Genomic DNA, 24,219 nt, shown 5'->3' on the forward strand with positions numbered 1-24,219 from the left:
AGGTAAGGCAGGAGATTTGGGGCTGGGGGGGGCTCTTGAGTTTTGCAGCTTGTGTTCAACAGATCAAATAGCGTTGCAAACCTAACATTTGGTCTTGTATGTTCAATAGCAGATTTTGACTCTTCTGCATCAAACATCTGCTACACAGCTGCAACTTCTGAACAAACATTTATGCTGGCATAAATATCTGTATCATATGAGCAAGTACATGAAATTTTAGTTTACACTTGGGACAATTTTAAGTACTTGATCTGGCATGTCTTTTTTTATTTTTAGCAGCATGGTCAAACAGATCAGTAGCATGCACATCACTTTTAAGTAACTAAAGATGACTGTATCTTTATTTGGTAGAGCATAATAAGTATCAAGACAGTTATTCCTTTCTAAATCAGTACACTTCTGAATATTAAATAAAAGATACAAGCACTAAAACAGAAGTTTCGTTAGGTTTTGCTTTCTTAATAGTTTAATCTGCAGAAGTGGAAACACTTTAAAAGATTTTTGAAAGCTACTACAAGAATCAGTGGCAGAAATTAAAGATTTCACTCCTCAAAGGCACACTCTGTGACCATAATAAACTGATTTACAATTCAGCGCATCTCTTCTGGAATGGATCTGGCAATGGAACCGATGACCTCTAGAGATGGCAAGTCCCCCAACACAGGAGTCATTCAAGAGATATGTAGACCACCACATGGCAGATTGCCTTTGATTTGATTTGCATTGAGCAGGAACTAGCTTAAGTTCCATTAACGTCAGTTACTCCGCTTTAAATATGCCCAAAGCTGGATTTAATCCTTAATGTCCAAGTCTTACGGAGTTTATTTTTATTGAATAGACTCCACTACTTGTACTTGTTCAAGTCACCTGGCCAGCAGTGAAATCCTAATAAAATGGGATCAAGCTTACAATGGACTATATTCAGTTTGGCTTTATTTTAATTGCAGCATGGTCCTCAAACCTGCCGTGTAAGGACACTACTAAAATCTCCACAAACTGAGCTCTACATCTTTGCTTTTGCTTACACTGAAAACGATAATCCCAGAAACTAGTGTCTGAATTTTCCTTTATAGAAGACACTCTTCTATTTGAATGCAGTCTCTGTCCAAAGAGCTGTTAAGTTCATGTTTGCACAGATTTTTTAAAAAATCAGCAGAAACATGCATGTCACCATAGCCTTCTCACAATGTTAAGATGTAATGTAGTTCGCTTTGTATTTTAGTCATCATTTCTATGCTCTGGAGACCATTCATTCATAGGGTTGCCATGCCAGAGGCAGCTGGATGGCACATAACACAACAATTTCTACATTTCCATCAATGCACGCAAATCTGACACGCATCTTTGCCGGCCCACCCATTTTTGGTGATGTACAAGAGGCCATCGCATCTTGATAAAAGTTACGATGTTAAATCCAGTCCCTTGTCAGATCAAGAGACTAAGAATACTCAGGAGCATACCATTAGTTTGATTAGTTCAGAAAGTAAAAGCTAATTTCTGAACATCCTTGCTTTGTGTGTTTAGCTAATTTTCAACTCTTAAGCAGAGTGGATAAAAATCAGTTGTTTTTTTAAATCAATAATTTAAATCAAAATAATTGATTTTTTATTTTAAAAGTCACAAATCTAATTTAAATCATTTATTTGAATTGTGATATGAATCAATCTGATTAAAATCAAATCCACTCTTGACTCCGAGCAAGCAATTTGTTAACTCAATGGTTTGTTTGTTTGTTTTTGCTTCTGTTTGAGGCAAGCAAGGCATGAACATATGAATGAACTGGTGCATGTAAAATATAATACCAAAACATCATGAGGATATTAACAATCCCTAAAGACTAAGAAAAGAGTTCACAATAAAAAGTTGTGGTTGAAGTTATACTTTGCAAAGCAAAGACATTCACATGCAAATCAACACTGGCACATCAAGGCATCCTTTTTGTACCTTAACTTCCAACCCAAGTAAACACTACTGTATAGGATAATCCCACTAACCATTCCACTTCTTATACAGCACAAGAATATCAGATTGGAATGAAATGAAATAAATGACTTTGGTAGTATCAACATTTACAAACAGCAAATTTGCAGAACAATACTACCCAGTTACATAATCTTTACCGATCCATATTTATAGGACAAAAGTTTCAGCATGATTAGGGGGTTCACTCCAAGTTAAACAGGTCCCCCCCTTCTTAAGGCATCAAAGAGTGGAGCTCACCTCTCATGTTTACTGGGGTTAGAAATTAAGGTATGAAAAAAGTGTCTCAATATATCCATGTTTTGACTGAGAGAGGCTGGACTGTGGTCTGATTTTTTTTCCCTTTTCTTTAGGGGATAGCTTCAATCATAAGCTTTTGTTTTGAACTGAAGTTTTTTTCCTCTCAGGGAATTTCTGCTGTTTGAAGCGGAAACATAGAAACATCAATATTGGGAAAAGAAAATCTGTCTTTACAACTTGAGGTAAGAGGAAAAAACGGGGGCGAGGGGGGGGGAACCACCACTGTGTGAATAACAAAACAAACAGTCAATGGCAACATCAAACCTCAGACTTATTGTATAAAACAAACCAACATCTTCCATCCAATCCTGGCTTGAAACTACAGCCATTCAAAAAGGAAGATTGATTATTTATGCCCATTTCTTAAAAATACAGGCTGCGCTTACTACCATTTGTGTGATACTCAAAACTTTTCGGTGGAGAAGTTTCACCAAAAACTAGGGACGTGGTGGCGCTACGGGCCACCAAAAACTAGCTCTATCCAAATAGATAGAAATCCAGAATTTTTAGTCCTCAATTTCCACTGTATAGTGTCCATTTTGGTAAAAGGCACAAATAGAGATCTCACTGCTATACTGAGAAGCAGAACGGCAGCATCAGTGAATAATGGCTGTAATAAGAAAGTTGCCAACAAGGGAAGAAAAGCATAGGAAATAAAAAATTAGTAACTTTTAAAATTTAACCTCTTTTTTTCAGGGGGGGGGAGGAGGTTTTTAGAGACAGCACGGAAACTGGCAATTGAATATGACTATACAATAGTGAGAACCACTATGTAATTTTTAGGCAGACAGCTAGACACTAGTGTTTAACATGGTGTTAGATGTCAGCTCCAATGAACTCAATTAACTCGCCCAAAAGGTGATGGATGATGGGAACAATGATTCATCAATCTCCGTAAAATCACAGGTTCCCCATCCATGATTCAGTGCACAGATCATATGTGAACATAAGTAGTCTGTACATGCAACACTAGAAACTACATATAGCTGGCCAAGCCTCTAAATTGGAAAGCGGAAATTCACAAAATATGGGCCTGAATCCAGTGGGTAGTTCCAACAGGAGTAGACTCACTGGACTGATGAGGCAATTAAGCCAGTGGGTCTAAACTGGGTTGGAAACGTATGGGAGTTGCATTGCACAAAAGTGACCTTTCCATGTTGTGTTTTTGCAGCACACACTGAAAACGTTATCGATATGAATCCCTGTGATACATCACATCACCTGGTGCGGTCATCAATCCGCCTGCAAAGCTGAGTTACGCAATTCACCATTCGGTGATGGTAGCGGCCTCTTTCCCTGTCTTTCAGGGTGTAAGCACCCTCTTGCCCCTTTGCCTGGTTTCAAAAGAGAAGAAGAACTGAGAGCACACTGAAACCATAAAGACAGCCGCACAGCCTTACCTTTGGTGGTTTAAATGGATAATCGGAGGAAAACGTAATGTCCAGAAAAAAGACGCCGCCTTCGTAAACAGAACCTGGAGGACCAAGGATAGTAGATCTCCATTCGTAAATGTTATCACCTTTAGGCCCAGCACTATTGAGATAAAGAGAAAGGAGGAGACAGGAAATGAGCAGGACGCTTTGTGAGCCTTTATGACTGTCATTACTCATTTCTCCCGCGTGAAGGACATCTGTTGCTTATATACAGCTTGGTGCTTTTTTTATCTGCTTGCTGTGAATGAAGAAACAGCCCATCAACTCTGCTCCTGTCAATGTTTTCAACACAAGGGCCATCTTTGTCTTCTGTAATGTTTAACTGTGTAGCCTTTTGTCTGCTGCTGGTTCTGGTGCAGGAGGCACACGAGAGAGAGAGAGAGAGAGAGAGAGAGAGAGAGAGAGAGAGAAAGGAAGAAAAGAATGGATGGGGGAGGGAATATGGCAAACCAAGGCAGAGTTAAGCATGCTTAAGACCATTCATTCTTCACATTGACATCCTCCTCTTCTTCCAAGGAGTTCTTGACCATGTACATGGGATTAACCCAATTTATCCACACCAGGCTATGAAACAGGTTAGCCTATGAGAGAGGGTCTGGCCTAAGGTACCCGATAACCTGCAAAGCAGAACTGGGATGTCAGCTAGGAAATGGGGAGGGGGGAATCAGTCTGTTCTGTTTGGATATTCAGCTAGAAAAATTAAAACTTAGAGGTCTTTGTCTCCAAATTCTCCAAATATGAAGAGATATGCAAACTGGAGTAAGTTCCAAAAGGAAAATTATCCTCAGTTGCACTGGCCAAATTCAATACTTACTGCTACAATTAAAGATGAAGAATTTTTCAAGAAAAAAAGAGTAAGGTGGCAACTGTAGTTCTGCAGTAATTTGCTTTCACCCCCCCCCAAAACCAAAACCTAAGGAAGTGGTCCCCAACCTTGGGCCCCCAGATGTTCTTGGACTACAGCTCCCAGAAGCCTTCACCACCACCTCTGCTGGCCAGGATTTCTGGGAGTTGAAGTCCAAGAACATCTGGAGGCCCAAGGTTGGGGACCACTAGGGCCAGAATCCTACAACCTTACAAGATCACTTTAAGGACAGCTGCACAAATCAATTTACATCATCAAAAGGCCACCCACTATGTTCCTCATCATCCCTTGGTACAGCAAATGAGGGTGCAGCTCGTTGCATGTCTGGCCATGTGACAGATGGTGAGCAAAAGAGAGAAGTATTTGCATGACTTACTCTCACACATGCAGTTTTCACCAATAAGATTTTGGCCTTAATTAGGCAAAAGCCCAGGGCCAGGTGGAATTGGGTCAATCAACACACACACATACAGAGAGAGAGAGAGAGAGAGAGAGAGTCTCACACAGACTCACACACAAAGAACTAGAAGGAAATTCTCACCTATCCTTCATTTAACCCAGTTCTAGCCCAACACTCTATCATCAGGGTGACAATCCGATGGCCATTCACTCCCACTGAAGACAACCTGATCCTAAGTGGTGAGCTGATGGGCATTATCTCAGCTGGAGAGCCACCCAAGGGTGCAGCCAAAGGCTAACAAAGCTAATGGCTAAACTCCCTACCAATTCCTTTGGCCTGGAAAGGAAAAGAATGTACCCAGATAAGAAAGAGAGAGTTTTCTTTATAGGGTAGCATTTCTTTCTGGACCCCACACCTTTCTGTTTTGCTCTGCGGCAGCCTGCTATTTCCTTCTTGGGGTGCTCAGGCACTGGGCAGCTTGACCAAAGCAAGACCGGCCAGCTCTTCTCCTGGGAAGCACAGCGCAGAATCAAACTCCCAACTTCTGGCTCCATAGCCAGAGGCTTAACTCTGTGAACTAGTTCCGAAACAAACAAACAAACCAAAAGCTGCTTCTTGCATGACCAAGATGACAATGTGGAGTCTTAATGTCAGCCAAGTAGGACTGCAAACTGAAGGAAACACCAACTCCCAACCATTAGGTAATATTATTGATTTGACTTTAATTGGGCTCCAATTGGCTCAGCCTAGTGTGTAAACAAAATTTTCACTCCAGTACCCTGATGGAGGACTCTCTCTCTCTCTCTCTCTCTCTCTCTCTCTGTGTGTGTGTGTGTGTGTGTGTGTTTTGCCTTGCTCTCTGCCAAAGAGAAATGCGTAGTTTCAAAAGACAGCCATATGGGAGGGGAGGTGCATATTGCCTGAGTTTCTTTGTTTGAGGTGTGATATCTAATCAACAGCTACCTGAGCTGTGGTTTGAAAAACCACACCTCCGATGCAGGCTGCGCTTTTTCTAACTTAGAAACAAGCCTGGCACAACCGTCTGCCGTGAATTTTGGGACTCTCGTTTATATAATTTCTCTGCACTACCGACAAGACAATGGTGCATGCCTGAGGAAGTGAACTTTGATCCATGAAAGCTTGCAGATTGTTTGATTTTTTTTAGAGGGGTCAAATAAAGGCATCACCTGCCTCCTGCATTGCCCAGTGAGCTAAGGGCAAGGATATGGAGATCAAGAGATACAAGATGTGTGGGGAGGGGGCAAGAGGCAGCACTGACTTTACTGGAGTTTCAACTACTGTACTTAAACAAGGGCCTTCCCTCCAAGCCATGGAGTCCCCTGCCCCATCTTAATCCTCCTGGGGGAAGGGGGATACCAATTGAGAAGAGGAGGCACAAAACTCACACCAAATAACACTTCCACAACATTCTCTTCTCCACTTCTATGCTGTACATATTCAGCGGGTGGTCCTTTTGTGAACTGTTACAATATAAATGGAAACACATCTGGTAGTATTTCAAACCATCAACGGGGGACTTTTAATCCATGTTCCATTTACAATTGAGGTGATGCAGAGAAATGTTTGGAGAATTATGACTGAGAAGAGACAAGAGGCTAGAAGACCTAAATATTTCACAGGCATCTCAGAAGTTTCTCTTTCTACTTATTCTTCCTATCTTTGCCAAGGGATCAAAACAGTGTACATAATACACATACAGCCACAACATACTGTACATACACGCAACATTGGAGCAAAATAGAAAATATTGAAAACCCTAGGGTCGGCCACCGGGTTTTCTAATTAACTTCTGACATTCATTAAACACATATTGCTTAATTAGCATGAGGGCTCAGAAGTCAGATTTCTCTGGAACAGTTCAATTTTGGCACACACTTCCTTAATGGCCTTTTTATAGCTTAATGCAAAGGGTTATAGTGCTCCTATATCATCTGTCAGGTACCTTTCCTTCAAACACCTCTAATAGCGGGATGCAATTCAGTCCGTTTAATGAAACAGCTGAATTGACTTAGCAACATATTTCAACCCAATTAATCAGTCACAATTAAGGTTACAGCCGCCAACCGTGTGCCAAACTACCCGGTAATCACTCAAAGAGTCTGAACGAGGGCATCTATCAATTACATTGTCAAACCTCTAAGAGCAATAATTCCTAAGTTACTATTTACAATCATCAACCACATTATCATGAATGCCACTTAAAATTAGAAGGGTCGTTCAGCGAGGTGGGGAATCTACTGTACCTCTTCTGCTATCCTGGCCTTGTAAACGTAAAGGCTATGGCACAGAAACCTGGACTCTGGCCTAATACCAGATTTCTCCTAGGGGAGATCTCACCTGAGAAACAAGCTTGGCACAACCGTCTGCCGTGAATTTTGGGACTCTCGTTTATATAATTTCTCTGCAGGGCTCTTCCCTGCTCCTTGCTTGTTGTGGATTTGACTGACTGGCAACCAACAAGAAGCACTCTTAGAAAATGCTGACAATGCAGTGCCCCCCCCAGGTCAAAAAATTAGTGCTTCAGTTATAGTGACACTACACAGACACAGCATAGTTTGGTACCTCTATGTACTTTGGAAAAGTGCTCTAGGAATTGTCTGGTCCTTCACCAAATTATGAATCCCAGGGTAAATTTTATGGTATGGTGGACCCGTAGAAGTGGAAATGGCAAAGAAGTGTGTCAAGCAGAAGTGCAAGTGGCTTTAGAGTAGACACTGACCCACTCCTGTGAGTCTTCCTCTAAAATGTACTGCTTAAGCATTGGTGCTGCTTGTGTTCTGCTCCACATTCTCAGTCTATAGAAAAAGCACGCAGAAGGCTGGCCAGTGCCTTCCTTGAGCTGAACCTGCACCCTAGAATTCTTCACAACGCACAGTTCGATGCCTGGCTGTGCCCGCATTGATGGGCTTGATCCAGTGATCCGTAGGGTCCCTTGCAGCTCTGCAGTTCTATGATTATTTATTGCAACCCCAATGCCAAAATGAGTCAGCCGTGTTGCTCCTTTCAGTGCACTGCCACTACAAAACATGCAAGTACATGTTCTTCCCCCTCCTACATTGCCGCTCCCGGAAGATCCTTCCTCGTGGGCTGGTTTTGCATCCATTTTACAGGTCTCTGTGATGACGGTTGTGGACACTCTTATCCGGGTTCAACCAGAAGTGTCAGAAAGTGAACGTGGGACCTTTTGCACGTAAAGCATGTGGTCTACCACAAAGGTACAGTGTCTCTTCCAAATAAATGCTACAGTATTTTTTTTCTTTTGTGTTTATAATTTTCTCTGTTCTGTGAAGCTCAAAACCAATTACAGATTCACAGACAGGATTCCTAAACTAAAATGGATTGATCGGGTCTCTTCTCAAGCAACGGAGAAACAATTTATCTGGGAAAAGTCAGCTAGAATAGGAATCCAGAGACCCTGTATCAAGCCAATGCAAAGAATAAGATGAATTGGATCCTGAGGTGCTGAAGGAAATCTCTTTTATTAAAAAGGCCAAATGTGTTTTGAGGTGGAAAGCTCTACCCTCCGGGATATCATCTCACCTCTTTCTGTTCATTTGCTTCTCCCCTTAGTCAGAAAAAAGCTAAGACTCAATGCATGCTTAGAATCCAGAGCAACTCAGTTCGTGGTGAAACATTTCTAAAAATGTAACTATCAACACAGCCTGTGTGCTGGACTCTCCTACCCTCTCAGGGGTAGTCCAGCACTCCCTGTGCGATGGAACCATTTTGCAAAGAGGAAGCCATAAATAGCAGTGTAACCACACATTTCTCCTGTGGACCATTTAATATTAGTGTAATCCATCTCTGGAGTTTGCCGTATATTTTATTCAGGTCAGGCAAGCATCTTTTTTCTGCCTCAGTGGTTAGACGCCTGGCTTCAGAGTTCTCCCTCGTTGTTTAGTTCTGTATCTCAGGGAATGGGCGTGCGTTTTGGCCACCAGATATTGTTGGATTCCATCCCAAGACAGGATACTCAACAGCAAGAAAACATGATCCCGGCATTCCATTTGTATTCCTTGGGCGGCTAGCAGATCTTCGGTAGCTGCTGGATTATGCCTCACATCGTTCCTCACCACTTGCGATGCCACCTAAGGCTGATAGGGGTTGTAGTCCAACAACATCTGGAAGGGGAGCCGGGTTGCCCACTCCTGCACTGACCCTGTGTATCAGCAGAACTGATACGTCAGCACTCAGGATTCTATTTTAAAGCCTACACAATCTGTACCCTCGATATAACAGGGTTTTTTGAGGGATAAACAAATGGGCTGCCAGACTGGAAAAATGTTTTTAAAAAAAGGAGAATTGGCACTCTCAGAACCCTCTACTAGCTCTTTTAAAAAACTCATATTTCTCTAACTTTTGCTGTGCCGCTGAGAAACATTTTTACAAGCTGACTTTTGTGTACATCCATTTTATTTCCCGGGGGTGTGTGTGTCTCCTGTGGTATTTGCCTTTGGAAGGTGCAGAGCTTACCTGTTCCATCTTTATTTTATTTTTTAAAATTTAGTATACTGCCTATCTGGCTACAAGGCCACTCTGGACGGTTCACAACAATACAATACAACAATCACCACTTTAAATAATAACTATATAGACATCAAAACAGTATAAAAAGCAATAAACATATACAGTACTAATCATTAAAATTAAAACTTAACAAATATAATGCAGAAAACATTTAGTAAAGTCTTCAAGATGGCAGAATCACAGGCTTAAACGCTGGAAGAAACTCTGGGTTTTGTAGCTGGAATATTTTGGAAAGCCTGTCTGAATAGCCATGTTTTCAGCGGTCTCTTAAAAAGTCGCCAGTGAATTGTTATGTTTATAATAACAAATAACTTGTTCTGCCTGAGCGAACACTTACTTATGCATTCAAAAAATAGCACTGAACACACACTTATTCATAGGGTCCCTTCCATCTCTGCAGTTCGAAGATGATGAGGAAGATGATGTTGACAGAAAGCATCTCTGGGATCGGACTTTCAAATGGGGTGGGGAATCCCCCCCCAAAAAAAATCTTGCAGGAGGGAGACCCTTTGTGCCAAAGAGATCCCTAGCCAACAGTCTAACTGAGTCTGAGGAGATGCTGGGGGGGGGGTGTAGAGTGCTCCTTGCTTGTCAGGGAGGGGAAGGATCGAACACCCATTCCTCTATTCCCACCCCTTCATAAAACTGTACTAACACAATAAATGGTGTAAAACATATAGAATGCTGCATGACTGGGGGGGGGTTCCTAGTCTCTGACTCTCTCTCTCTCTCAGAAGAAGTGAAGTTGGGTGTCAATGACTGGCCGACAACCAAGGCACGCAAAGGGAAAGAAGGTGTCTCCTTACAACGATGACTTTGGCAGAGAAAATGTATGGGTTGGATGCCGCTCCCGTTCTACCAGCAGCAGCAATCCGCGGGCAGTGCTCCCCATAGAATACTCCTGCTGGCAGAAGGAGAAAGACAGCAATCTTTACTGTTTCCTTCTTCCTCTTACTTCTCTTCTCTCCCCACTCCCACCATACACTGTTGTGAATGTGCCCAAACGCTCCAGAGCAGATGTGGGGGGCGAGAAGAGAGGACAGTAGGGGGACGTGGGGAAAATGGCCTCCCTTATTCCACCCTTCCTACTGTGAAAATCTTTTCCTGGATCTAATCTAAACAGTATTCAAAACCTAAAGTGAAAGGTTATCCTTTTTTTTTTTTTTTGGACTACAACTCCCAGAATCCACAGATGAGAGTTGCCAGCTCAATACTGTAATAAGCTTTTCTGACCCATATTAAAAACAATTAGCTATACTGCAGGCTGCAGTGGTAGGCTCTTAAGCATGGTGCACATTCGAAAATGTGCAGAAATCACATTTGTCCCCAGAATGCCTTAAGAGCCTAAGAATCACCATGTTAGATCTGCACTGTTTTTAAAAGGCCTTTGATTTACACACACACACACACACACACACACACACACACACACACACACACACACACACACACACACACACACACACACACACACACACACAAAACCAGGTTACCTTGCAATAGTCCTATTGAATGTGTGCCACTTGTATTTCATATCTCATAATTAGACTTAATAGGCAGATTAGGAGAACCCAAAACGAAAAGGAAGAACATATAGTTATGATGATGAAGTCCAGCCCGGACTGACAAAACACTAATACAGTAATTTGGATAAGATGGGGGAGATGACTGCTGACTGAATTCTACTTCATTGGGGTGAGAGTGAAAATGCCCCCAAGCAGGATGAATAAACATAAATGAGTTTTTATATCAAATTGATTTAAATCACAATTTTGATTAAATTGATTTTAAATCACAATTTTGATTAAGAAATCAATTATTTTTAAAATTTAAACAGTCAGAACAATCAGATTTTTAAATTCAAAATCGTAATTTAAATCAATTCAATTTCAATCAAATCTACCCTGCTCCCAAGTCACTTGCAAATGGTAGGTCATCACGACTGTGCACTAGCCACCTGTTCAAAGGTTAAGAGAGTGGGACAGGATCTCCCTCACCATCCACAACGCCCATAACTGTAGCCAGTTGTCACTGAATGACACATACTTCAGAAAAAATTTAGCCAGAAAAACCACACAGTCTAAATTGCACCTCAGGTATAAAACATTTCTCAGGGTGCGAATACAACCTGGAGCCCACAGATGGCATGCAGGGCTCCCCTGTAACTTCCAATGAGTGCTGAGCAGAGATGTAAAATTTTGGAAAATTTCCAATTTTTTTTCAAGAATTTTTCCCCATTTCCCCCCCCAGAAAAAAATGTCTGTGATATAGTATTCAATTTATAAAACATGAAAACCTTAATGAAAAACTTCTGAGACTTTATGTATTTAAGTTCTCTCTGAAGATGCAATGTTTCTGAAAATTTCCATTATTTATCATTGTAAAAGGATGTACTTCCACATTCCATTTTTATTTCAATGTTATTTCGGTTTTTAGAAAAAACGGGGGGGGGGGGAACCCTGCTATTTTAATCCATTTTTTCCCAGGCCTTCCCATCTTTAGTGGTGAGCACGCTAACACTATCAGCAAAGTTAGTGGGAATCTCTGAATGAGTATCCAGATGGCTGGATAGCTCAGTGTTTTAGGTCAGTGGTTCTTAACCTTTGTTACTCGGATGCTTTTGAACTGCAACTCCCAGAAACCCCAGCCAGCACAGTTGGTGGTGAAGGCTTCTGGGAGTTGCAGTCCAAAACTCCTGAGTAACCCAAGGTTAAGAACCAGTGTTTTAGGTTTCCGGCTGCAGAGCCAGAAGCTAGGATTTTAATTCCCCACTGGGCCTCCTGCGAGGAGAGCTTGCCTATGTTGCCTTGGCCAACCTGCACAGTCCCACAGAGCACCCAGACAAAGGAAACGGGAAATCACCTCTGAGCATTCTCTTCCTAGAAAGTCCTGATGCCATAAATCAGGATTGACTTCACAGCACGTGTGAGTGTGATTACTCCCAACCCAGGTCCTGCTCACTGCTAGTCTAGCCACAGTCCTTGCCATACATTCGCCAACTGATCTCTCCACCCTATCTACACATTCAGACACAAACTCAAGGGAACTAACTCAACTTGCGGGCTCAGCGTTCTTTGGAAACATGTGGCTTCCACGTTCCCCAAACATACACTAGAACCGAGGAGCCTGATGCCCCAGGGAACAGTCGCGTGCAGGCAAATACTACCCCAGAGGAGCTGCTGGCTTCTCTCTGGTAAGCCTTCTCAAATATTATAACCATGGGGATATGTTTCATGAAACAGACAGCAATCTAACTGCCAATTTACGAAGGAACTGTTTCTGCTTGGTGGGGAAAAAATGCAACGTATGCGTACACAGCAAGAGTAAAAGGCGTGTCTCACCCATGAGCTTCAACATGAGGAATCTATGATGGTAGCCATGTAAAGAATGATGCTCTCCCCCCCCCCCCAATGAAGTCTACAGGCTGATGTTGTCTCTGGAGTTTAGCCCAACCTCAGCTACACGTTACGTTGTCAAGGAAGAATTCTGGGAGGGAACTCTGCTGGTGTCACCCCTCTAATCTAAGCCAAGGAAATGGTTGGAAATGTAAGAAGAAAATGAGATATCTTGAGACATGCCAGCAACCCCAGTTGTCTCCTTATGACAACAGCAACGTTACAGCAGCAAGAGAAAACGCCGAAGGTACATTCAGAAGAGAACAACAAGAAGAAAACTGCAAAAAGCCCCCCCCAACACCTTATTTCAAATAAGCTTTTAAAAAATATATATGATAAAGCTCTCCTGCAGCTGCAATCTTTCCTCACAGTTGTTTATCATTTCTTTCTTTCTTTAAATTTATTTATATGCTGCCTTTACAGGGGACTCAAGGCAGCTCACAACAGGTAAAATAAGACATTTTAAAAGATGATATAAATATCACCATTAATAAACAATTCAGCATCTATCAAGATTAAACCAATCAAGTATAAAGCCAATTGAAAAACATACAGCGGTAACATTTCCTATCCTTGAGTGAGGTCCAACAAGGCCTTCTCTAGGTTTACAAGAGAGTGCAAAGGCTTCTAAAGCCTTCAGTGAAGCTCCTAAGCGGGGTGCTCAGACAGACCCCTAACCCCTCTGCTGTTGAGAAATCCTCATCTCTTTTTTTTTCATAGAGATGAAGAATTGGAAAGATAGCTTTCCATTTCCTTCCTATGAGGAAACAGAATTACTGGGTCGTGTGTGTGTGTGTGTCTTCAGCAGCTTAGCTGCATCCCCTGCGGCTCTTAGGCCCAAAATGCTGACCATTTCTGGCTTCTGTTCCAGGGATAAGTCCCAGAGGTCTTTGCCATTTGTAGAGGTTTCTCTGCAGACTGACCAACGCGCACAATATTTTTTAAAGCAGCCATTCTCAATGGGGAACATTGGGCCGTCTGGAGGCCCCTGGCACATTTGGTACACAGATTGGCAACAATGCTCCACATGCCACCTTATAAAGTTCACTGTGTGACTTATACAACCATGATTCAGTTTTTCTTTCATACAGTGGTGCCCTGCTTAACGATTACCCCGTTTAACGATGAAATCGCTTAATGATGATTGAATGGGCTTTTTTCGTTTGACGATAATCAGTTCCCTGCTTCAGGAACTGATTTTTTGCTTTACAACGATCAGAAAACAGCTGATCGTTGGGTTTCAAAATGGCCACCCACTGTTCAAAATGGCTCCTTGCTGTGCTTAGGATGGATTCCCCGCATTACAGGCACCAGAAAATGGCCGCCCTATCGAGGATCTTCGCTGGACGCTGAGGTATTTCGCCCATTGGAACGCACTGAACAGTTTTCAATGCGTTTCAATGGGCTTTTTACTTTCGCTTGATGACGATTTCGTTCTACAGCGATTTCACTGGAACGGATTAATGTCATCAAGCGAGGCACCACTGTATTGTGTTTATGGCTGTGGCCAAAAAGAAAAAAGAAAAGAAAAAAAAAGAAAAAGGATGAGAATGACTGCTTTCAAAAGCATCACACTAAACTAACTGCTACATAGGACATTATGTGAATGTCGCCAGAAACATACACATACATACAAATAATGGTTAACACTTTCTGCAGTCCTGGCACTATAAGCCAAAGAGCTTATAGTGCTAGGTAATGGACAGCATGTATAAGCCACCCAAAGTTGGTCTGGACACTGGGTCTAATAAACTGTTTTCCAAAACACATATAGCAGAAGTGCATGTTTAAGAAGCTAGATTTCAAACGCCAGCATTACAAAAATATCTGACTTCCGGGTGTTTTTTAAAATTATCACATTTAACCATTTTTCTTTTTCTTTATACAGCAGATACTTTCTATTTAACTTGCAACTCTACCACCAGCCAAACAGGATTATTCAAGTATTTCTGAATCATTCATAACAAAAGCCAGTACACAGGAGTGCCATCAGCTTATACTGCTGTGCTTGTACATGCTATTAAGCCCAAATAGCCAAGGGGTGGGAGGGTTCCTAGTTCTTTCATTTTTTATTTTACTTATCTGTTGTTCTCCCAGGTGCTGCTTTTTGCAGTCGTTTTCAAAAAAAATAAGTAGCACTAGACTCTACAAAGCACATTAGAAAAGCTCTTAAGATATCTCATAGCTGTTGGGGGGGGGGAGGCTCTCAACTCTGCAGTTTTCTTCATTTGCAAGCACGAAACCATTAGATATTTGACAGATCTGCAATAATTTGGTTCAGTTTAACATTAGCTAGTGAGCGACCAAGAGCCATATTCTTTTAGGGAAGGCACTTGTCGCTATCCATCGAGCCTGATTTTTACACCAGTAATCGAGTCTGTCCTTACACTCCAAGACTGCCGTTCAGAGTCATTACGGTCCTCCAAGTGGCATATGAAGCTCAGGTACTTACTGTGTTTCCTCTAAACCGATCAAGGGGGCACATTTCCTGCTGCTTCCCCATTGCCAAAGCCTGCCAGTGACTTCCCATAAAACAAGTTACAAGGGGAGCTACAGAAAGAGAAGTGTGTATTTGTGTGTGTATGAGAGAGAGAGAGAGAGAGAGAGAGAGAGAGAGAGAGAGAGAGGAAGAAGAAGAAGAAGAGGAGGAGGAGGAGGAGGAGGAGGAGGAGGAGGAGGAGGAATCCTTCTGAAATTTCTCCAAACAAGAGGTTTTACTCCCATGATGCCCCCCCTCATTCCCAAAATTTTATTAGTTGCTGGGATTCATTAAGCATCGATCATTTCAGGTTGGTTCCCCTCTGCTTTCCTCATTTCTTTCTTAGAAATTTACAAGAGATTGAGAGGGCACCCCCACTCGTCTTCCATTACCACAGTCCCGCCTAGCTCTGGTGCTGTGAGGCAACCGGAAAACAAAACCCAAAAGTCTTGAGTGTCATTATCAGTAAGACCTCACCCTCTCGCCCCCGCCCCTCGGGGACATGCCACATGTCAGCCACTTCACTTCGTGACACAACTGTGCAGCCTTACAGTCCCCCAAATGCCCACTCATTCATATAGCACAAATGAAGTGTCACAGAGAGACATAAACATCAATCTGCTGGAAAAACCCAAATGCTAGCTAGGAATAGGATACTTCCAGAATCACCTTGTGCTATTAACCAAAGTAAGGAGGCAGCAAACGGAGCCTTGTTTTGTATCAGACAAGACAGCGAGTGGCTCCTGGCTATTACTGGACATGTACCCAGAGATGAGAAATGTTCAGTCTTCCTTTCTTTCTTGGATTATGGCCCAAATTTCTTTAAATTAACAAGCTGCCACTCACAGGCTTCATCACATGTCCGGAACAGCAACTCATTAATTAGTGGCAAGTCACTGCTGCAATCTAGCTACTGTAATTGCAATCTAGCCTATTGCTGGTGTAAATACAGTGGGGTCTTGACTTGAGAACTTAATCCATATTGGAAGGCGGTTCTCAAGTCAAAAAGTTCTCAGGTCAAATCTGCATTTCCCATAGGAATGCATTGAAAACCATTTGATCCGTATCTGCTCTTTTCCGTCCATAAAAACTAATGGGAAGCTGCTATTCTGCCTTCGACCACTAGAGGGGGATATTTTGTTTCTTTTTTTCTTAGGTCAAGAAAGGTTCAGGGAAGGCAGGGAAAATACAGTCCAGGCAGTACAGTACCAGGCAGTCCGAAGACTGTCTCCCAATCCACTCTCTAAACGCTGGGAGGAGTGAGGAAGCAGACAGGCACCCTTTCCACTGGCCAACAGTTAACTGAAAGTTCACATTTTGCACTTTCCCTGCCTCCCATGTGGTTTTTTTTCAGTTCTTAACTCAAATCTAAGTACTTAAGTCAATATTTTCCTATGATAGCGGTTCTTAAGTCAAAATGTTCTTAACTCAAGCCGTTCTTAAGTCAAGACCCCACTGTACTCTGTAGAATTCTAGAGTATAACTCCCGGTGGGTGGGTGGATGGGGGCTGTACCCAACTCTACATGCCTCTAAAATATTAATGTTAGACATTCACCCAGAGTTATTGACTGCCTTGGGAACTGTAGCTCCCAAGAAAGAGTCAGTATGATGTAGTGGTTAGAGCAGGGTTGAAAATGCCCAGGTTCTTGTCCCTACTCAACTATGGATCCCATGCTGCAACCTTGGATGCAACATAATCTCACAACCTAACCTAGAATAAAGGGTTGTTGTGCGGATAAAAGAGTGAAGGGCCATGTATGCCACCTTAATTTTGAAGGGAACACTGGTTTATAAATGGCTGGAGTGCTATCTTTATGAGGCCCAGAGAACTCTGGATATATTGCGCACACGTGAGAGAGTTTTAAGCCTGGTTGTTGTAGGTTTTGGGGGGTGTTTGGCCGTATTCTGGAGGTTTTTCTTCCTAACGTTTAGCCAGTCTCCGTGGCCGGCATCTTCTGAGTACAGGAGTTAGAACTCTGCCTGTGTTCTGGTGTAGTGTGTGGAAAAGCCTTTGAGAATACAGTTCTAAGCCTACTTAGTCCCAGCTACATACAGTGGGGTCTCGACTTACGAACCTAATCCGTATTGGAAGGCAGTTCTCAGGTCGAAAAGTTCTTAAGTCGAATCTGCATTTCCCATAGGAATGCATTGAAAACCATTTAATCTGTATCTGCTCTTTTCGACCATAGAAACTAATGGGAAGCTGCTATTCTGCCTTCTGCCACTAGAGGGGGATATTTTTTCCTTTTTTCCTTTTAACCTAAGATGACTTAGCTTTAAACAAAAGGGGAAAAAAGAGTTTGTAACTCGAATCTAAGTTCGTAAGTCGAGTCCATATATTCCTATGAGAGCGGCTCGTAAGTCGAAACGTTCGTATGTCGAGCCGTTCGTAAGTCAAGACCCCACTGTACATCAGTTTCTGTCAACTTCATTATTTACCCATATCATTTTAGTCCCATTTTTCTTCTAATTCAGAAACACAAAGTGTCATACAAAGTAGTGGCTGTGGAGACACAGTTGCTAAATTATAATATTCAATTAAGCACACAATAAAATTAAAAGCGCATTAACTTGAATCAAGTTTTAGAAATACATACATGAAAGTTTTTTTTTTAAATACAGTGCATCGTCTCTCCCTGAAAACTCCCTTTCTGAAAAGACCCCAAGATTTTTTAAAGCTTCCCCAAAGAGAACTGTCTGTCCCTCCATATGTATGAATAGCATTTGTTCATTACCTTTCTCTACTGCAGGACTCTCAGACCTTTGCCCGCCAACGGAAGGACAGTCGGGAGGGGGCCAACATGGCTTCTCAAGGGGAGGACCTTCCACAACCTGGGAGCAGCCACAGAGAAGGCCCTCTCTCAAGTTATTGCCAAACACATCTGTGAGGGTGGTGGGTTTGAGAAAAGGGCCTCCTCTTCCTCATAATCTTAAAATAGGCCAAAGCTCATACGAGGAAAAGCAGCCCTTCAAATAACCTTCAAAATGTATGTAGGGCGTTGTTTGCCACCATCAGCTGTTTGAACTGGACCCAGATATGGAGTGGTAGCTGGTGGACCAGTTGCAGCATGGAACGTGCATCCCCTCTCTGTAATCTGCCTCAGTCAACAAGCTACACCTAGTACTAAAGAGAAAAGGAGCAGAATGAGCTCCGCTCATGCTGGCAGAGGTGCTGGATGTGATCTCCAATTCCTTCTTTATAGAACAAATGCACCACACAATAATTTAAGGAGCAGGGAATTAAGATTCTCAATCTTTCAAAACACCCACAATCCCATGGCTTCTAATAATGTCAGTATGTACTATATGTAACAAGGTTTACTTAAAATCCAGGTTTTCATTGTACTGATGAAAGGCTGGATGCAGTGATCAAAATGACTGCTTTCGAGAAAGAAGAATTTCGCACTTGACCAATACATTGCCTCCTTGTAGACTTCAAAATACATACAGAGCAGGACCAGCAACAAAAAAAACACCCACGCGCAAACAATCTTGTCTGAAAAATATTTATGACGTTGTTAGGGGAACTACTGTCTGCTTTTACAATCCCCACTGCTGGTCTTTCCTTTGGCCAGAGGAGTGATGCTGTAAAATGGACAGCCTTGAGTTCATACACACCCCCTGGAGCCCAGACAGGATGCAGGCATCAGTCCAGGGCCAACAGCTCAGCAGCAAAGCATCTGTTTTGCACACAGAAGTTCCTAGATTCAATGTACTGCAAGCCCACGTCAGTCTAGTTGGCACTCCTGCCTGCAGCCTTTAGAAAGCTGTTCTCAGGCACCACCGACTAACATGGGCTAGAATGGACCACACGTATAAGGCAGCTTCCAGTGTTCTTAATTCCATATTATCCATGAGGTTAACAGGATCTACAAAGAAGTGATGCAGAGGAACTTTCTCTAACATGAGACACTCTAAACTAGTGATGGTGAACCTATGGCATGCATGCCACAGCTGGCACGTGAAGCCCTTTCTTCTGGCACGCAACAAACCTTTCGAAGTGGCTGCAGCTGGGATTCCCCCTTTCTCTTCCTGTTCTGGGTCCTTTAACTTCCTATCCGTCCCCATGATTCCCCCTTTAACTTCCTATCCGTCCCCATGATTTCCCCTAAAACTGCCACTTCCTGTTCCGGTTCTGGTCTTCCAGGCGGCGCCACTGGTTTCTTTCCCACCACGTCATTTTGGGCACTCAAGCCAAAAAAGGTTTGCCTCCATTGTCTAAACCATACTGGGCCTGGTGGACAAATAGGCCAACCTAGCACGAGACCATGTCCTAAGTTTCCACAGCACTGAGTGGAAAGGCAGGGCTGTCAGATGGAGGCAGTGGGGTTTGGAACCTCCCTCATCTCCTCCCATTTGTGGGCAGAGGGCGATATGTGTGGGAAGTTGACTCCTGAGAAGTGCACCCAAAAGCAATGGTCTCTAGCATCTGACCTAGGTGCAGCAGCATGGCCCAGAGCAGTCCACCATTCCTCATCCTTATCTAGACTGCAATTCCCAGAATCACCGGGTTCTGGTGTATTTATGAATGCAACTTCATCTATCCAAACTACAGGAGCCCAATCACTGCCTGCTGCATATGGGCAAATTAGATTCATGATTAAGAACGGTTATTCAATAAACACCCACGCTGTTTTAGAGTGACACTGCCGAAGAGACCACTAGCCATGCTATACCATACAAGTTCTTTCACAATACCCAGCCTGTTAGCAGCTCAAATCCCAGGTCTCAGGATGCTTCCTCAAATTGCTTTCCTTTGGCACAGCCCCATTAATTCTTACTGAATTCTTCTGAGCTAATAAGTCTCATTCAAGGAGCACAAATGAACTGTGGTTACAACAGTTCTCTGAATTCCATGGAAAGCAATGGACTCAAAAGACAAAAGCACCTAGAAGGGATTCCACTGAGAAGGATCAAAATCATTAACCACAATGCGTTCCTGGCATTGTTGCTATTTCAGAGTTCTTTTGCCTGGCACATGACATGCAAAGCACTTCTGCTGCTGCTGCTGTAAGGCCGTGTGCTTATGATTCCTTGGCTCACAGCAAAACTGCATATATACACCCTGTTATTGTTTTAATACAGTACATCCATTTCAAACAACTTGTACGTTTGCAGATTTTTCAAGCGAGTGAGTGGGGAGCCAGTTATGAAACCAATGGGGAATGGACGGCTATGAGGCACTTACAACAATGGGATGAAATCATTCTGCAGGCCGGCTTCTTGGAAGCCAATTTGGCCACTTAGGAGGAAAGTGGCACAGATCCAAAAGGCTGTGTGGATTCCTCCCTCCTCGATGCTGCATCACACAGAGCTCTTGAAATTCCCCTCCGTTTCAGAAGTGCTGTACTACAGCCGTGTAAATAAGCTCACAGAAGTGACTAGCATGCCAAAATAAATAAATAAATAAATAAATAAATAAATAAATAAATAAATAAATAAATAATAAACAAACAAACAAACAAACAAACAAACAAACAAACAAACAAACAAACAGGAGACCAAGAAGCTATTAGCTTGGATTTTCACCCTGATCCTGAGGAGCTGGCTTTCTGTTGTCCTCTATGGCCAGCAGGATACCTAGGCAGGCTGAAGGAGAGGAAGACTAATCTGGACCCTCCTTTGACCTCACGCCTACCCATCTGGTCATCATTGTTGAGCTTTTTCAATACGAGCTTGGTCTACTGTGTGGGTGCAGGAGGCCTCTGCTTGAGAATCATTTGTTGTTGCTGCTGTTGTTACGTGCCGCCAAGTTGCCTCCGACTTAGGGAGACCCTAGGAATGAGCGCTCTCAAAAACGCCCTGTCCTTAACAGTCCTGTTCAGCTCTTGCAGACCCAAGCCTGTGGATTCCTTTAGGGAGTCAGCCCATCTCATATTTTATCTTCCTCTTTTCCCCACTGCCTTCCCAGCACTATTGTCTTTTCCTGCCTTCTCACGATGTGCCTATAGCTGGACAGACTCAGCTTCAACATTTTTGCCTCCAAAGATAGTTCAGGCTTGATTTGATGTAGGACCCACTTGTTTGTCTTTCTGGCAGACCAGGGTATTCGCAAAGCTCTCCTCCAGCACACATTTCAAATGAGTCAATTTTTTTCCTGTCAGCTTTCTTAACTGCCTAGCTTTCACACCCATACATGGTGATTAGAAGTGCTACAAAATGTGTTGCATTTCAGCCAAGCCCTCTTACTCTGTATTCTTAGCAAGGAAACAGGTGGTGCAATGGAGATGGGGGATATATTCCTACATGGGCCATATGGCAGGGATCCTCTTTTCCTATTCCTACAAAAATAGTCAAGAGAGGAGCTGTTTCTGAGTATGATCTTGAAAACTCAAAACAGAAACTAATGTATTTTTCCATGTATAAAACAACACTTTTCCCTAAAATAATTAGAGAAAAAAATGAGAGTCGTTTTATACGTGGAAGGAGGGGGAGGGAGGAGGGATCAAACCAATTTCATCCCTGATTTCCCCCTCCACGTTTTGCAATGGAAGTGTAGGGAAAAATAGTTTTTTGCAAAAAAAGTGGAGGGGGGAAGCATGAATCGCTTTCCCCTCCACTTTCATTGCAAAAAGTGCAGGGGGAAAGCAGCTTTTTGTAAAGAAAGTGTCGAGGGAAAGCACTTTCCTCACAAGAAAGTGGAGGGGGAAAGCAGGAATCAAAGCACTTTGATCCCTGCCTTCCCCCTCCACTCTCTTGCAATGAAAGAAATTTTGGGTTAGAAAGGGGGGGGCTTATACATGGGGGTGTCTTATACACGGAAAAATACGGTGAGTTTGGTGCCTTGAGCCCTTGACCTTATGGTTGGTGCAGGATTCCAACTTACCTTAGTCACAGCTCATACAGCCAATGGCTAGAGATTATGGGAATAGTTGGCCAACAACACATGGAAGACCAGAGGTTCTCTACCCAGATCTCCTAAGGCTTGGGTCCTAACTAAGCACCCAAGAACAGAAGAGCTCTTCCAATTCATGGATAATGTCACGGTCCAAGAAAGGATTCTGTTGGCAGGAAGGAGTCAGGTGGCCATTTTCTCCATGCCCTCCCTTCACTCCGCAGGGCCCGCATTATTTCAGAGAGTTTCCTCTGCCCTCCAGACTGGATCTTTGAGAGAAGCTTCAAAGGGAAACTCTGAAAATAACCTTTCCATTCTTCTACTGCTGTCTTGGAACCCAGGATCCAGGCCACATTTTGTGAAAGTTGCTCAAGCAGTTATTAATTTTTCTGTAACCACATATGCTGAAGCATGCTGCTGCCTGGAGAGTGGGGGGAGATCTCTCTCTCTCTCTCTCTCTCTCTCTCTCTCTCTCTCGTAACATCAACATACCCAGCACTGGTGAAGACTACAGATGCCTTTCCTACAAAGCCAGATGTTGTAATTCTCATTACAACCCCTGCCATGAGATTTCTCGATGCCAAATAGATATTTTTTTTTGCCTCTCTTAATACAAATGGAATCCTGTGTCAGCATAACACAAATGCATCTCCCATGTTCTTTCAAGTTCACATTGAAGATCAAGCGTGGGGAAAACACAGAGGAACAAAATAATCAAAACCAAAATAATATGGAGGCAGCAAAACAGAGTAATCATTACACTTGATGGTTTCTCTAAGGCTTACCAGAAAGAGGTTAAAAGAGCACAGATCACTATTTACAGCAAAGCTGTCGGCTGCGATCACAGGAAAAAGGCAGAGATTTGTCCCCGTGTCCCCACAAAGCAAATACAGGACTCTGCTAATCGATGGGATCTGACATGTATGTGGTCCAAGCCAGCCAGATGTTCAACAATTTTAAGAGAAGCTGACCAGTCCTCATCTTTGACTCATCTTTAAAAGAATGGCTATTTGTGTGTAAACTTCTGTCAGGCGCTGACTTCTTTTCAAATAAGCAACTGATTAATTTGATTTAATTGTATGAATTTTTAATCTTTTAAAAAAATATGTTTCTGATCCTGCAGCTGCTTTCAGCCTTCTGAAAAAGCATTTTAAAGATTGAGAACAGTCACCCAGCTAAAATAGGTCTATTGACTCATTGAGATTTACTTCGGAGTTGATTTACCATACAGAAATTCATTTAGAGGGTCTTCTCTTCGTTGGTACAAGCACTAGGACACCGGCCACCATCTCACCACCTCCTGCTCCTTCTCCTTCCTCCTACGTTTCTTATAATCTGTAACCTATTATAAATGCTCTCTTCTCGGGACTGAACTGGAGCAAACATTTCTCAAACAAAGAACTTCTGCCAACTTCTGAGTCCATTTGTGTGACCACACACTTAGGACAACTACCAGCATTCCATCATATATATGCCTGACCTTCCAAAATGTCAATTTTTTTTTTGGCTCAGTCTTTTTTAAAACAATATTTACAAATCACACTTTATATCAACTTTTCCCAACCTAGATGCCTACATTTCCCTACATAATCCTTACTGGCTACACTAACTGGCAGTGGGATTTGTAGCCCAAAAAATATAGAGGGCACCGGGTAGGGGACAATTGTTTTGGACAGTAAATCCAATACTGTTTATGTCCTACAAGTTGGTACTTCAAACGTTTATCAACATTTTTAACTTGGGAGTGACCATCAGTGTCCAAAAGAAGAATGGAGGATAAGTGTCTCAAAAGTGATCAGCTGACCACTCCTGGAAACAGCATGGTGGACTAAACTGAACATTCGTCTGATGTAGTGGGACTATTCTTGAGCTCTTAAAAATTCTCCAACGTGGTGTTTAAACCTCTCAAGTGAATAATCTCTCTAGTTATGTGGGTTTGATGCATTTGCAATAGTCTAACTGCCTTCACTGGCTTCTCTTTCA

At 42.7% G+C, this 24,219-nt stretch overlaps 1 protein-coding gene across 4 annotated transcripts in view; it reads right to left on the reverse strand.

The window, feature by feature from the left end:
* UBE2E3 (ubiquitin conjugating enzyme E2 E3) overlaps positions 1 to 24,219 on the reverse strand; it is a 145,099-nt gene that overhangs the window by 11,844 nt on the left and 109,036 nt on the right. For all 4 annotated transcript variants that reach the window (XM_072980924.2, XM_072980928.2, XM_078393801.1 and 1 more), the window contains one exon: positions 3,681 to 3,813. In XM_072980924.2, coding sequence (XP_072837025.1) covers positions 3,681 to 3,813 — 133 coding nt within the window. The remainder of the gene's footprint in view (positions 1 to 3,680; positions 3,814 to 24,219) is intronic.

Source organism: Pogona vitticeps, chromosome 1 (genome assembly GCF_051106095.1).
Source record: "Pogona vitticeps strain Pit_001003342236 chromosome 1, PviZW2.1, whole genome shotgun sequence".
NCBI classification, from domain to species: domain Eukaryota; kingdom Metazoa; phylum Chordata; class Lepidosauria; order Squamata; family Agamidae; genus Pogona; species Pogona vitticeps.